The 15,692-nt window shown below is 46.1% G+C and overlaps 1 protein-coding gene across 5 annotated transcripts in view; it reads right to left on the bottom strand.

The window, feature by feature from the left end:
• Positions 1 to 515: 515 nt before the first annotated feature.
• The window catches only part of plxnb3 (plexin B3), a 39,271-nt gene continuing 24,094 nt past the window's right edge, over positions 516 to 15,692 (bottom strand). For all 5 annotated transcript variants that reach the window (XM_078080905.1, XM_078080916.1, XM_078080914.1 and 2 more), the window contains 34 exons: positions 15,512 to 15,612; positions 15,239 to 15,371; positions 14,994 to 15,153; positions 13,443 to 13,551; positions 12,839 to 12,947; positions 12,621 to 12,737; positions 12,178 to 12,291; positions 11,965 to 12,055; positions 11,704 to 11,873; positions 11,476 to 11,627; positions 11,281 to 11,386; positions 10,982 to 11,118; positions 10,347 to 10,523; positions 10,105 to 10,267; positions 9,759 to 9,890; positions 9,387 to 9,491; positions 9,124 to 9,285; positions 8,229 to 8,377; positions 7,323 to 7,423; positions 7,003 to 7,220; positions 6,729 to 6,907; positions 6,502 to 6,568; positions 6,271 to 6,417; positions 6,094 to 6,174; positions 5,930 to 6,008; positions 5,747 to 5,850; positions 5,536 to 5,617; positions 4,556 to 4,722; positions 4,322 to 4,482; positions 4,101 to 4,248; positions 3,955 to 4,019; positions 3,486 to 3,561; positions 3,171 to 3,245; positions 516 to 2,970 (listed from right to left, as the gene is read on the bottom strand). In XM_078080905.1, the coding sequence (XP_077937031.1) occupies positions 2,866 to 2,970; positions 3,171 to 3,245; positions 3,486 to 3,561; positions 3,955 to 4,019; positions 4,101 to 4,248; positions 4,322 to 4,482; positions 4,556 to 4,722; positions 5,536 to 5,617; positions 5,747 to 5,850; positions 5,930 to 6,008; positions 6,094 to 6,174; positions 6,271 to 6,417; positions 6,502 to 6,568; positions 6,729 to 6,907; positions 7,003 to 7,220; positions 7,323 to 7,423; positions 8,229 to 8,377; positions 9,124 to 9,285; positions 9,387 to 9,491; positions 9,759 to 9,890; positions 10,105 to 10,267; positions 10,347 to 10,523; positions 10,982 to 11,118; positions 11,281 to 11,386; positions 11,476 to 11,627; positions 11,704 to 11,873; positions 11,965 to 12,055; positions 12,178 to 12,291; positions 12,621 to 12,737; positions 12,839 to 12,947; positions 13,443 to 13,551; positions 14,994 to 15,153; positions 15,239 to 15,371; positions 15,512 to 15,612 (4,242 nt within the window). In that variant the 3' untranslated portion in view covers positions 516 to 2,865. The remainder of the gene's footprint in view (positions 2,971 to 3,170; positions 3,246 to 3,485; positions 3,562 to 3,954; positions 4,020 to 4,100; positions 4,249 to 4,321; positions 4,483 to 4,555; positions 4,723 to 5,535; positions 5,618 to 5,746; positions 5,851 to 5,929; positions 6,009 to 6,093; positions 6,175 to 6,270; positions 6,418 to 6,501; positions 6,569 to 6,728; positions 6,908 to 7,002; positions 7,221 to 7,322; positions 7,424 to 8,228; positions 8,378 to 9,123; positions 9,286 to 9,386; positions 9,492 to 9,758; positions 9,891 to 10,104; positions 10,268 to 10,346; positions 10,524 to 10,981; positions 11,119 to 11,280; positions 11,387 to 11,475; positions 11,628 to 11,703; positions 11,874 to 11,964; positions 12,056 to 12,177; positions 12,292 to 12,620; positions 12,738 to 12,838; positions 12,948 to 13,442; positions 13,552 to 14,993; positions 15,154 to 15,238; positions 15,372 to 15,511; positions 15,613 to 15,692) is intronic.

Below are 15,692 nucleotides of genomic sequence, written 5' to 3'. Positions count from 1 at the left end.
TACTTCAAATCTCCAAATGTGTACTGTACAAATATTTCTTTTTTGTACACGAGTAGCCAGAGGTGCCTGTACACACAGCCTTCTATCATTGTCGGGAATTTGCTATTTAAGTAGCCTTTTTCCGTGTTTAATACCGTACATGTCAGCATATACGTGCACTAAAATTCAAGCGTCTGCTGAGTTGACCACGCGACGGCTTGGTTGAGCGCAGTGGGGAGGGGGGTAAATATAGGTCACCGCGACGAGATGCCAACGACGTGACGACAGGATGTTATCAATAAACAAGATATATATAGACAAGATGTTGATGACGTTTGAAACACTATTATGAAATAGGAGATGGATCTTGTGCTCACAAGATGATTAACAACAAACTGATTCTCTGATCATATAGTTTGTGTTTTCATTATGTTCTTGAGAACTCTGCCTTCTTTTGGAAACTACAAAGCAGATGTATGTTATCTAACATAAAACTAGTATATATCGAGAAAATGTCTTGAAACGCTGACAGAGAGAACTGTTAAACTGTAACTTTATTTTTACATGATACAAATTGTATTTGGCCTCCTGCCTCTTCACAATAAAAACACATCATCATCACCACCATCCTCCTCGGAGTTATTTACAGGCACATTTAGACATTTACAGTCAGTAAAAAACAGTTTGTGCTCTGTCACATTTGATCCACGAGTCATCTTATACGAATCCTTTAAAGTTTGACTCCCTTATAGAAAAAACATTTCAGTAACAAATGGAGCTCGACCAATCAGAGCTGAGGATCTGTATCATCACGTCTGAGACGATTAAAAAACTGTACAGAGATGAGGAGGTCAAGGGTCAAAGCAGGACCTTCTGCCACATTCACATACATGACCCAGTTTTCTTTCTGAAACAAATCATCACACACATGCAAAGTTCTGATCTGATCAGTGAACTACAACTACAAGTCAAAAACAAGCAAGGCGAAAACACACACAATAAATCAACACAGATATAATCAGAAATACTAGAAGATAAGTACAGAAGGAAGATCATCCAATGTAATTAATACCAAAATATGTCAGCACCAGACAGGAAGTGTATTTAGTTATGGCCTGATGGTACTGGTGTCAGTGTAAGTCCATTTACACTGGAAATGTGTTCAGGGAAGTATCTGGAAAGGGTCCAGGAGAGTCCAGGAAGTATCAGGTTAAGGGTCCAGGAGAGTCCAGGAAGTATCAGGTTAAGGGTCCAGGAGAGTCCAGGAAGTATCAGGTTAAGGGTCCAGAAGAGTCCAGGAAGTATCAGGTTAAGGGTCTAGGAGAGTCCAGGAAGTATCAGGTTAAGGGTCCAGGAAGTATCAGGTTAAGGGTCTAGGAGAGTCCAGGAAGTATCAGGTTAAGGGTCCAGAAGAGTCCAGGAAGTATCAGGTTAAGGGTCCAGAAGAGTCCAGGAAGTATCAGGTTAAGGGTCCAGGAGAGTCCAGGAAGTATCAGGTTAAGGGTCCAGGAGAGTCCAGGAAGTATCAGGTTAAGGGTCCAGAAGAGTCCAGGAAGTATCAGGTTAAGGGTCTAGGAGAGTCCAGGAAGTATCAGGTTAAGGGTCCAGGAAGTATCAGGTTAAGGGTCTAGGAGAGTCCAGGAAGTATCAGGTTAAGGGTCCAGAAGAGTCCAGGAAGTATCAGGTTAAGGGTCCAGGAGAGTCCAGGAAGTATCAGGTTAAGGGTCCAGGAGAGTCCAGGAAGTATCAGGTTAAGGGTCCAGAAGAGTCCAGGAAGTATCAGGTTAAGGGTCCAGGAGAGTCCAGGAAGTATTAGGTTAAGGGTCCAGGATAGTCCAGGAAGTATCAGGTGAAGGGTCCAGGAAGTATTCTGTCTCACAGAGTAGCGTATAAAGACTGTTCTGCATAGCATTATGCTAGCTGGATATCCAATCAAACTCGGGCTGTTTGGATCTTGGCAGATGATCACTTTGTTGTTTTCCCTCCGTGGTTCAACACCTTTAATTAGTTATTAGAAGTTATCTTCCCATCATGCAATGGGACACATGGTCAATAATGCTGTTGTAAGAAGGACAGACAGTGCCATCTAGCTGCGAGCCTGAAGGCACAGCTGGAATAAAAAAGGAATAAATAGAACTCACAGTATGTACATGTAATAAGTTAGTAACATACGAGTTTAAGCTCCTCTGAAAAAAGGTTTCTATCATACATCAACCTTTCACAATGATTCTGGTTTTTACAGACAGTGTCCAGTGGTTATCATCACCATGAGAAGATGGAGGGAAGCTAGTGTCTCTCTGGTCTATAAGGTTATACACTTTCTGTGGGTCCAGACCAAATGGACCCTGTTACTAATGCCAACCTGAATGCTGGTTGAGTCAAAGTGGCCTCGGCAGGTAGTGAGGAAGACTGAGTGGATCCAGTGCTGGTAGGGAAGTTAAACTGGAGTCTCACAAATCACAAGTTTGAGTCATTGTGTTCAGTAGAACTCTTTAAAGCTCCTGAAGCAGAATTGTGCTGGTTTCAGTGGTAAAAGTTAACAATGAGAAACATACAGCAGATCGGAGATTAGCCGGCAAACAGCCAAAGCGCAGGGGGTTCTGGGAAATATAGTGCAAGGCAGCAGGCGATGATGAAATCATCTGATTGTTTCGATTGTCAGATCGGTTCAGGTTTTGTCTCCTAAATCTTCTAAAAAACAGAATCTCCTGAGTCTGACTGTAAACACACACACACACACTCAGCAGGAAGACAATGTCAACAGGAGAATCGTTTCTAGTCTCAGAGCTGCTGCAGATGTCCAACAGGAAGCTTCTCCTTATATCTTCAGCGTCGCAGGGCAGAGGTCATGACTTCTTGGAACCAGGTTGAAGGGGTCGGAGGCCATCAGAGATCAGTGACCTTGTTCTCCACCAGGGCAGCGACCTGCTGCAGCCGATAGGCCAACTGCATCTTCTGACCTGAAGTGTCCTCCTCCAGAGACATGATGATCTGACCAACAGGGGACAGACAGACAGGTGCATAGAGACACAGAGAGAGACAGGTGGATGAAGAGAGAGACATCAGTGAGTTCTCTAGGACTTAATACTGTATAACTGAGTACATTATCTCATTAGTATGACGTCACATTCATCAGACTCATGACTCGTAGAAATGATTGAAGTATGTGTGAGTGTATGTGTGTGTTTTACCTGGTCGTAGTATTTGTTTATGTACTTGTAGAGTTCATGAAGAGCAACGAGACTGTTCATCTCTGAGGCAAAACTCTGCAGACAGAAACACAGTTAATAGAGATCATGTGTAAATACACACACACTGTATATATATATATATATATATATATATATATATATATATATATATATATATATATGTATATATATACATATAGTCTGTCTCACAGAGTTTCTCAACACATTACACATATGTAATTATATATATATAATTACACATACATATATATATTGTATATACATGCACGTACAGATTCTAGTTGTGTTACTAACCCCAGAGAGTTCCGTCAGAGTGGAGTTCATCTCCTGATAACATCCTGAAGCAGAGCTGTGGATATCAGAGTAATACCTATGGACACACACACACACATGTTGACACAGTTTATCACTACTGCATTCATAGTGATTCTAAGAAGTAAACCGGAAGTTGAGCACAGAAACAGCTGCAGTCAGTTACATCGGGGGAAGCAGGACAGTAGCTCAAGGTGGAGAGAGCTTTTTGCATTGGAAGTAAAAGAAACAAAGGTGCGACACACAATGGAAGAGTCACTGGTTCAACATGTTAGTTCGGTAAAATAATCCAAATAAACTGCTCCGCTGTGCTACTGTGTGACGGCAGTCCGTAACTAACAGCTGATAACGGCATCTTTACAACCGTCAGATTAGACATCTGCAAATATCATACTGCAAATTGAGTTTGAGCGCGACACTGAATGTAAAAGCCGACGGGAAACTGTCTCACCTCTCAACCAGCTGCTTGTATCGGGGTATTTCTCTGGCGTACAGCAGCTTGTTGACAGGAGAATCCTGGTTGGACAGAGAGTTGCCATGTGGTCACGTGCCTAAAGCCACGGAGCTGTGTTTGTAACAGTAAACAGACAGACGTACCCGTCCCACTTTGTGCTCTGAGGTGGTGCAGGAGTCGATGAAGGTCTGAGCAATGACAGACAGGACAGCGTCGATGCTGTCAGTTATTTGCACGTCCAGAACAAACTGAGGGTTCTTCAAGATGTTCACCCAGAACCTGAGAGGGAGACTTCAGAGACACAGACATGTCAGAGAGACACAGACAAGCGACAGACAGACGGGTGTGCCGGTGTGTCTCTTACCTGTTAGTCTTCCAGATGTGGACCGTCTCCGGATCGTCAATACCATGTTTCTCTGCCATGTCGTCCAGGAAGTCAAAGAAGAATCTCACAGCTATTGGAGGAGGACGCTTTGTACTAAGGATGGCCACAAAAACGTCATCCACAAACTTCTGCAATGTCCCCTACAGAGCGACAGGTAGAGGTTAACACAGGTAACAACAGGCAGAGACACAGACAGGTGGGAGTGTGTGGTACCTTCATGGACAGCAGGCGGGTCAGGTAAATCTCAGGTATGGCCTTGGCTCTCTCTCGCTCCCTCATGCTGCTCTTTCTGTGTTTTGGGATTTCTGGATCTTCGCTGCTCTTCACCAGGTGCCACAGACGTAGACCCTCCTCCTCCTCACCCTCCAGCATTGGCGTTTCTATGGCAACCACACAGAGTGTCAGGACGATGAGACACACATCGGAGACCCCTCGTGTTGGAGCAGTTACCCACCCCAAAGATAACCCACCCTATTGAGACTGAGTCTGACTAAACAACGTTCAAACCACTAACACAATGACGCAATGAAAGAATTAATATCAGATAATCATATTGATCTACGTTGTCTTGTTGCTGTGGGTCCACTCGTTTATCCAACTATCTAACTGGCCAATGTGACGGCCTCTGTGTGGTCCAGTGAGGCCACTCTGTGGGAGTGATGCCTCTCTAGTCATAACCATCCTGGTTGGGAGTTGATGGCAGGTCTGGTGCACCTGGGAGCTGTGAGCCAATGGGGATAAAGCTCCACCTGGTCAGACGTCAACCACGGCCTGATTACCCTGCTTGGTTTATTTAAGTTACAGAGAGTTACAGATCTTATACGTTACAAAAGATATGTTTAGTTCATTCCTTGGTTAAATAAATGACTTTTGGTCAGTTGCGCTGCCTCGTTCCCTCTTTTGTCATGGCCCTTGAGCCAGGTTATGACACCAACGACGGAGCTCCGGCCGCGTTCCTCTACTGGCTGGTTCGGTCTGATAAAAGTATTCATACATGGTTTGCTGCCATCTGAATAGAGAAACAGAACCTTTTTACTTTGTTTCCGATGCATTGATAGGAAAGTGTGCGTCTTCAAAATAAGGTTCATCAATCTCCAAAAGTTGAACAGGATGTGACGCGATGTCGTTCTGTTTATGTTGCGTTGTGGATGTTACACATTTTCTGTGAGTTCTAGATTGTTCAAAACTCTTACTCTCTCCGGTCTGGAAGACCTGGTTGACTGCACCTGAACTCTGAGAACGAGGAATCAGAGCGACTGTTGCTCCATCTGGAACCTGATGAGAGAGACACACAATGTGGGCAGAAGGTGAGGAGAAGGTGAGGAGAAGGTGAGGAGAAGGTGAAGACAACATGAAGAACAGGAGTAGAAGAGCAAGTGAAGGCGACATGTGATTGGTTGGTACCTTATAGTGCTGCAGAGTGTTCACTCGTTTCCAGTGACCTTGAATCACCGCTGTGACGTCATCGTCTGACAGAGTCAGGTGACCCGCTTGACCTGAGCGCCACTCTGTCAATACAGGGACAGGGAGGGATAGGTCAGTAAGAGCTGTCAATCAAACCCGACAGGTAGGTGAGTGTGTACATACCCAGGTCCAGATTATCTGCTGCTGGTCTCTGAGAGAACGGCGCTCCTCTGTAGACCTGATCCAGAATTTTATCCTTTACCTGCTCACAGAAGGTGAAACAGGTGAGAGTCAGACAGATAAGAGATTCAGACAGGCAGGTGAAAGGCGGAGCGACAGGCGCCTACCTGTGTGATAGTGTCGGTGTCGAGCACTTTAACAGGACAGGGTTGAACCTCGACTCCATTCTTTACCAACACCATCAGAGTCTGAAGGAGAGAGAGGCACAGGTGCAGTGAAACAGGGACAGGTACAGACAGACAGGTGTGTCAGAGGACTCCCATGGTGTGTGTTGCCGTGGTTACCATAGAGCAGTAGTCAATGTCTTCTCGCAGCAGGTGGCTGTCGTTAAGGGTTCGTTTGGCTTTTCCTGTTACCGTGTCAACAGGCCCTTTGTCCACCTGGTACTTTATGGCTCTGTAGAGCATGTAGAGAGGCTCGCCCGCCACTTCCTGACAGACAGGTGAGGGTGAGACTGGTTAGGGTTTGCAGGGAGACACACACAGACACACACAGACAGACGGATGAGCACTAACTTTAAGGAAGGAGTAGAGGCAGATCGACATCCAGTTGGTCAACATCTTTTCTACAACAGTCTCTGTCCTGAAACACAGACAAGCAGGTAGACAGACAGACTCCTCAGTTACTGGTTAGGCTCCTCCTTGGGGAACCTGGGGCTCTGATTTTGAGCTGAGACCTAAAACGATCTAAGCTGTCCCGAGCTGATGGGTTTCCCAGGTAAAGGTGGGCTTGTTTTACTTACCTGCGCAGCATGAGTTTGGGGTTCTTGACAACGTACTGTTGCACCAGGTCCTGCAGCAGACTCTTCATTACCTCGGTGAAGTACTCCAACTTGTCGTGCAGGGCCATTGTGAGCAGACTGGCAACGTAGCCCCGGTCCCTCTGAGAGAAGCCCTGCTGGGCCTCCAGGGTGTGGATGAACTGAAACATGGACAAAGAGCACACGTCTGTTGACCTGAGACCAGCAGACAGTCAGCTGACCCGAGACCAGCTCACATCGGCATCATGTGACCCACCCTGGTAAGGAAGAGTCGGTTGTTGAGCAGGTTGTTGAGCTGCTGGAGACCCTGCTCCACCGTCGGTCTCCTGGACTCCGGCAGGTCCAGCTGGCGGCTCAGCGGCGCCACCTGCTGGCCGGGGAAGAAGACCCTCTCTGCGTAAGTCCTGTAGTCCAGCAGGGGGAGTCCCGGTCCTCCTACGTCACTGCTGAGGTCCATCATCTCCGTCATCAGGTCTGGGAGCAGCAGAAGAGGACTTTACACAGTGGAGACTGCCTGCTGTATTAATATATAATATGATATATATTACATGTGTTTTTGTCTGTGTGTTTGTGTACCAGTGAACTCTTTACGACATTGGTCCCCAACGTTGATCTCCAGAGTTTCCAGCTGCAGCAAAACCTTCTTGTAATCTCTGAGAGCTTGTTTACTCTTCCTCCTGCAAACGCACACAAACACACACACACACACACACACAGACGAGCATGGGTCACCTTATCAGTAACATACCACCCAATCTTGGTTCTGTAACAAAATAAACTCTCCGGGGCAGGAAGACTGCATCCATTTACCTGGTGGTGGTGGGGGGGGGGGGCTCAACCTGGAAACGTGATCTACTTTAATCTTATCCAACCTACACCAATCCACTGTGATCTACTACAATCTAATGTGGTCTACTGCAATTGACTGTGATCTACTGTTATTCACCGTGATCTATTCCAATCCACTGTGATCTACTGCAATCGACTGTGATCTACTACCATCGACTGTGATCTACTACCATCGACTGTGATCTACTACCATCGACTGTGATCTACTACCATCGACTGTGATCTACTACCATCGACTGTGATCTACTACCATCTAATCCACTGTATCTACCTTTATCTTCTAGTGATAGTAGATAACATCATCTATAGCAGGGATCTCAAACTCCGGTGGGGGCATCCGGTGCGGCCCGGCGGGGGGAACCGACTTTGGCGTACCCCCCCTTCAACCGTACCGTTCGCCGGTTTGGAAAACCAGCGCCGCCACCCCCCCGTCACCCCTCCGTCAACCGTACCGTTCGCCGGTCGGACAATTGTAATGGTCTGGCCCATGTTCGGTTGAAGTGGGCTGCATCTGGCCCGCACCTGATTTGAGTTTGAGACCCCTGATCTATAGGTACCTACTGTGTCTATTGCGATATACTGTGATCTACTCCAGAGAGAGATAGACGAACAGACAGGCAGACAGGTACCAACCTGTACATGAGTATGATGACTAACACTGACAGTATGATGACAGCTGCTCCTGCCCCCAAACCGATCTGAGCAGCCAATGGGACGACGGACAGTGAATCACTATCGTACTGAACCAAACCCAGGTCCACCTGCAGGTTCCCCATGAACACCTGACAGAAAGACAGAGGAGACACATACACATATATATATAAGAATAAGAACATTAGCGATGAATAAATAAAACATATTAAAAATAATACTATTACGTTTTGGGGAGAACCTGGTCTGATTAGGACGGAAAGCATCCATCCCACTTTGGATGGAGCTGGACTTATTTCTAAGAACCTGACCCAGTTTCTTAGTGGACTTAATCCATGACCCAAAGTTCAGACCAGGGAGCAGAGTCGCAGTCTTACACACTTCTCTGCGCTTCCATCGAGCAGTCACTCATCCAAACCATAATTTACCCCATAGAGGCCTTGTCTGCCCCACGGACACAGTTATCTGAATCAAAGGAACAGTTGTGGTCAAAAGTTTACATACACTTGTATGTTTCTATAATGATTGACATCTCATCACTAACTTTGTTTCTTCCACAGAGTATTTTCTCGCCTCACAGGGTTCCATGGATCATGGTTCTATCTGGTTTCGGGACAGAGGATGTAGCGTGTGTAGACTGTAAAGCCCTCTGAGGCTAATTTGTCATTTGCAATTTTGGGATATTCAACATAAATGAATTAAATTGAATTGAATTTCAATAACAATATTGATTAAACAATTACACAAATAAGTGATGAACTGAACAAAAAACGGTAGGTTGCCTGGGTAATAATAATAATAATAACAACAACGATAGTAGTAATTAAAATAACAATACAATAATAACTAATCCTAGTAATGGTAGACTGGAGGGTACCTGGAGGCTGGGCAGCTCCTTGCCGTCGTCTACACTCATCGGCTGAATCTCCGGCGGTTCACAGTACAGGTGAGTGTTGTCCAGAGTTTTGACGTCACACTCCTGATCTCCAAGTCGAGCCATCACTTCCTGTCTGGACATGGCTCTGGTCAGGTCCTGGCCCTGAGGGTTGCCATGGAAACACAGAGGTCCGACATCTTTGATTTGTTAACAAAGGTGACTGCACCTGTCTGACTCCCAGGGTGACTCCCGGGGTGACTCACCTCCACAGCGATCACTCCCCCGGGTTTAAAGCGGTACGGAACATCTGGAGCTTCTCTGTTCAGAGGAAACAGCTCTGGGTTTGGATAATACATGAATCTTTTACCCTGAGAGACAGACAGGCAGACAGATAGACAGGAGACAGTGAGAGACAGAGAGAGACAGATGTCGCCATCACGTTCTGTCATCCTCAACCTCTGGGTTTCCTCCATCTCAGCTTGTAATCTTAAAATAACATTGATGCTAACATGCTAAAATCTCTGAACACAGTCTATAACAGACCATAATATCATATCAACATGGTAACCGAGACATAAATGATGTTTAATTCTCCACTGACTCCAGATGTTGATTTCTTACAGACAGACAGGTACCTTGATGGTTTCATAGTGGACTCTGACGTTGTCCAGCTGAAACCAGACGCCCCTCACTTTGACTTCTGGGGTCACTCTGGGAGTCAGACAGGTCATCTGAGAGGAAGACAGGACGGAGCAATGCTCTGACACCTGAGAGACGGACAGGTGAAGACAAAGAGGAAGAAGAGACACACCGGTGGCGAGAGGGACACAGGGCAGAAATTAGTCTGGATGACCTTTGACCCAGTCCTCCTGTTCATCTGTGTCACAACTGATCCGGTGATCAAAGGACCATTTGAGTGACACTCGCTGTTCCCATCAGGTGTGACTGCAGCCTAGCTCCTCTCTGATTGGTTGATCTCACCGTTGTCTTTGTTCTGTTGAAGACCAGCTGCTTGGCGGTGAGAAGAGCCAATCGTCTTCTCCGTTTTACCCTCTGGACCACCAGAGGCTCCACCCACACCGATATGATTGGCTGTTGCACAACGCCCAGGTTAAGGCCTGTCACCATGACAACACGACCGCCTCTAAAAGCAGGAAGTTGTTCCCTGATTAGGACTTGAGTTATGAGATAGATTCATAGACAACCGGGGATCAGGTTCTTACTCGTAGAAGCTCTCTGCTGGCGTGGCGTCCGTGATAACGGGGTCGTCAAGGTAACGAAAGGTGACGTTGGTAATGGATTTCTCTGCTTTACCAAACAGAACCCGAAGTGAGACCTCTCCAGTCTGATTACTGGGACCAGTCAGACACACTAACTGGGAGTCAGTCACCTCCTCCACACTGAGAGGAGTCAAGGAGACGAGGCCATTGAACAAGGAGAGGAATCAAGGGGAGAAAGAATGTTTGTCAGTTCTGTTTACAGGAATAAAATAATGAATAAAAGTATTAAGATGAATAGTTCAAAGTGTAATGTCAACTCAACTATTCAACTGTAGTACTGGTAGTAGTACTACAAGTAGTAACCAGTGATAGTAGTAGTAATAGTAGTAGTAGCCATAGTAGTACTGGTAGCAGTGGTAATGTAGTAGTAGCAGCAGCCTTAGCAGTACCAGAAGTAGCGGTAGTACTTTTAGTAGGAGTAGCAGTAGTAGTACTTGTACAGTGGTTGTACTGGAAGCAGTGGTAATGTAGAAGTACTGCCAGTAGTAGAAGTAGTAGTACTGGTAGCAGTGGTAATGTAGTAGCAGCAGCCGTAGCAGTAGTAGTAGTAGTAGTAGCAGCAGTGGTGTAGTACTCACATGTAGCAGGGTTGGCGGCCCAGGAAGGCACTCAGGTCAGACTTCTGTCCAGTCAGCAGCTGTCGTCCTCTGATGGTCAGTCGGGTTCCTCCAGAGACCGGACCTCTGTCAGGAACAAGATCTAAGAGCTGTGGGTCCTGAATACATAACATGCATTGGTTAGAATAATCGATCACAACTATTCTCATTATGTCACGAGACCTTTTAACAGAAGGTTTGGACAGTGGTCCTGGCCTCCGTTCGAGACCTCATCTGGCTGAGGTGGTCTCACCTCAGATGATGAAGATGATTTCTCTCACCTGATAGGTGAAGATCTGTTTTGACCTTCCAGGTGGAGTTGTTCCCACGGTAACCAGTACAGGTCCGTTCTGCTGCTTCCCACTGGACTGCAGTTCACATACAACCCTGTGAACACACACACACACACGCTAGCACCTTGACGTTGTACCTGACACAAAGTGTGTAATGTGTGTGTATGTGTGTGTGTGTGTTACCTGGTGGAGATCTGGTATCCCTCAGGTTGAGGTGGACACCACACACCTGCAACAGTGACTCCGCCCACCACATCCTGGTAGCTCATCCCCAGATTGGACCCTGTAATGGTCACCAGAATCCCGCCCTCCAGCGGACCAGAAGCAGGAAGTACCTGCAGACAGATGACCAGACAGTTTGAATGTTTCCATGGCAACAGACAGAGAGGCCGCTCCAAAAACAAGACTCACCTGTGTGATCTGAGGAGGTGGGCAGGTGTCTGCGGGAACGCTGGTACACGATTGGTTGTAAACACAACCGGGGGCGGGACTTTCTGAACACCACACACAGCCGTACTCCTCAGGCACCGCCCTGCACTGTGAGCAATCTGATTGGCCGGCAGAGCAGTCGTAGAGCTGGACTGAATAAGAGAGGGAATCAGTATCAGCCAATGAGATCTGGTGGTCTCACACACGCGCACACACACACACACAATAACACACAGCTCTTACGTCGGAGGCCAGGTAAGATGTCGATGCGTCTCTCTCCTCTACGCAGATAGACAGCAGTGGAGTACTGAAGCTGACTAACAGCATTCTGGAACTACACACAGACAGGTGGTCACATGTCTCCTACAGACCAATAACATCCCAGTAATCCTCCACACGGCCCTCAAAGTAGCGTGGGCGAGTGGGCGTGTGGGCGTGAGCCCACAGGGGGGTTACCTGATGTGGGCTGCAGGTGAAGGTGTGTGTGTTGTCCTGTCTTCTCTCTACAGCAGCTGTCAGATTGATCTGGACTCCTTCAATTTGCACAACACACACATACTGAGCTTCATCCTGCGTGACAGACAAAGTATTATAATGACATAAATACATATATATATATATACAGTATATACAGTACCAGTCAAAAGACACCTTCGCATTCAATGACTTTTCTTGATTTTAATTTGTTTCTACATTGTAGATTAATATTGGAGACACTACAACTATGAATGACCACATATGAAGGAATGTTTTAAACCATGCGGAATGTGTTTGCTTTGTTCTTCTGCTCTGACGACAGCTTTGACCTTCTTGTCCTTCCACCAGTACACATTACATTTGATATATCATGTACTGTACACTAATACAGTGAATGTGATGGTTATGAAGATAGTTCTCACGGTATAGACGTCCAGGTTTCGTGCCCTCAGCACCACGGTGGAGGTCAGGCCCAAAGGCACTAAGGCAGAACTCTCCAGGGCAAAGACCAAAGGACAAGAAGAGGGACCCGGGGACTCCTGTTGAGAGACAGGAAACAGGATGAGACAGATGGACAGGAACACAGAGAGAGGAAGAGACAGAGAGAGAGAGGGACAGAGAAATAGACAGACTGTCTCACTCTCTGGTTGAGGACAATGTGTTGGTTGACACAGCTGTGGTTGTGCGTGCAGAGTTGATCCAGAGGACACCAGCTACACCTCCACACACTGCTGAGACACGCCAGACACCTGAAAGCATCACCATCATCGTCATCATCATCATCATCACTAACACCAACACCAACACCACTACCTCCATCGTAGTCATTGTCATCATCACCTTCACCATCATCAACACCGTCATCATCACCACCATCATCATCACCATCATCACCATCATCACCACCATCATCATCACCATCATCACCATCATCACCACCATCATCAGCATCATCACCATCATCACCACCATCATCACCATCATCACCACCATCATCACCACCATCATCATCACCATCATCACCATCATCACCACCATCATCACCATCATCACCACCATCATCACCATCATCATCACCATCATCATCACCATCATCACCATCATCATCACCATCATCACCATCATCACCATCATCACCATCACCATCATCACCATCATCACCATCATCATCCTCCTCCTCCTCATCATCATCACACCCCCACCGTTATGCATAGAGACTGTACTGGGTGTATACTAGTTCTTACTGGGAGCTCTGGTTCAGGCGGCTTACAGCTCCACAGTCGTAGAAGGTCATGTGGCCTGTGGTGATGGTCACATGACCAAAGACCAATGACACGGGCAGGACCATGTGATCTGGAATCATGAAGAAGAAGTGTGAACTCTTGAGGAGAAGATACTAGGAGTCCTCCTTCTTGGTTCTGCCATCAGTGAGCCTGGATCAAGCATCAGTGACTAAGTAGTACATAGTATACATAGTATATATAGTACTTTGATGTGTAAAGTCTACCTAGAGGCCCTCAGGCCTCTCTCACATGGACACACAGGGGCTGAATCTGATTGGATAAAAGCTCTGTTTAAAACCAGCTGCACGGGAATCAACAGATGAAGACAGCAGCTGAGCAGAGAATACGATGATGATCAAATGTGTAAACTGTGTGTAGCATTTATTTAAAAACGTAAATGATGAAATAGATATGACTTTGTGATTGTGTTTAGGCCAGCAGAAGAGGCTTTGCTGAACGTTCCACCACTGGTATGTATTACACTGATAATGTATGCAGTATGCAGCACGTAGTATGTACTATACATAGTATATACTGATGTAGTAAGTAGAGCGTTATGAAGCCAAATCGAGGTTTTGATCATTTGATCAAAACAGATGAACCTGAAAGTTGAAGTTCGTCTTGAACATTGAAAAATGGATGAGTGGATAAAAAGTATTTTTTGGGTTGAATAAAGTTTCACCTCAGTTCTTTAATTTTTAGGAATAAAATATATAATTTAATATTCGCTGTAGTATATTTTTCTGTTGCAGATTTTATATCTTCAAATATCTGATTCATATCTTTAAATCTTATATTTTCAAGTTTCAAATGTGGCGTAGCGGGCGGGTCAACTGAGGGGGCGTGTAATCATGAGTGACAGCAGGCTGAAAGCCTTCAGGAGACGCTTATGAAGGGTCGATGTGGTGCAGAGGTAGGGAGGGTACCTCGGAACCGCAAGGCCCCGGCTGCTCCGTGTCCCATGTCCAAGTGTCCCTGAGCAAGACACCTGACCCCTATTTGCTCCCTGGGCAAAAATATATAAATCCATGGATTAAAAATGTATTGTAAGTGACTTTGGATAAAAGTGTGAGTTAACGACCTGTAATGAATCAACCCTCTATGAGATTTTATTTAAGATTGGATGTAAAACCAGAGACAACCAGCTGTTTTGGATCCTACTCGCCATGAATCGCAGAATAAGACCAATGAACTATCTCAGATTGTTCCAACAACCACACATGAATCTCTGATATCTCTGAATAAATGTAAGAACTGAGTCACAACTGTATTCAACCCAATAACACTTTTCGTTCAATGTTTGAGACCAAAACTTGTTTTTCAAATGATCAAAACCTTTGGCCTGGATTTGGCTCCAAAGAGCGTAGGATGTACCAGGTAGTACATAGTGAAGGAGTAGGTAGTACGTACTACGTAGTACGTACTATGTCGTACATACAGATTGAGGCTTCACAGTCTGTCCACATGCAACATCCACAGGAAACACTCATAAACCTTCTTTTGTTCACTCACCACTTCCTTTCAGCATAGGTGGGAGGAGCTCCGGAGCAGGTGATTGACAGGTAATGCTTGTTGCCGTGACGCGAGCGGGCTGAGGTGGGAGGAGCCCGAAGACGCAGGACAGAGACTCTGCATCCGTGAGAGAGGGAAGCTGGACAACTACCATCGTTACCTTGGAGATAGAGATGTGAATACGAATGTGTCACCAGGACAAGAGTCCATTCAGCAAAATCAAAGTAGTGTGTCCAATGGCATACCGGTGTCTGCTCGTCCTTGCTCTGATTGGACGGCCTCAGGCTCTGAACTGTCACACACTGATTGGTCGGTTCAAAGCTCCAAAGCCAATGGTTGAGCTGCATGTGACGATGACACTGGGTCTTACGGGAACATCTGGAGCAACAGGTAAACATTTTTACTTTAATTATTGAAGAAAGACAGACAGACGGAGAGCGACAGACCGGGAGACAGAGGGAGGGAGGGAGGGAGAGAGAGAGAGAGAGACAAAGACAGAAAGAAAGAGAGAGACCTACCGTCCCTCCAGTACACACCAGCCACAGTATGGGTCTCTGAGAGACAGACATGACTGACAGTCTGTCTGTCTCTCACATGTGGACACAGGAACCTTTGATAGCTGAGAGAAAGGAAACAGATCAGAGGTCCATTTGATTCAATGTTTTAATTATTTTCACAAAAGAAAAGTCAGGCAAGTGA

The sequence above is a fragment of the Gasterosteus aculeatus genome, chromosome 2 (assembly GCF_964276395.1).
Source record: "Gasterosteus aculeatus chromosome 2, fGasAcu3.hap1.1, whole genome shotgun sequence".
NCBI classification, from domain to species: Eukaryota; Metazoa; Chordata; class Actinopteri; order Perciformes; family Gasterosteidae; genus Gasterosteus; species Gasterosteus aculeatus.
This window is presented reverse-complemented; position numbering and strand designations above follow the sequence as displayed.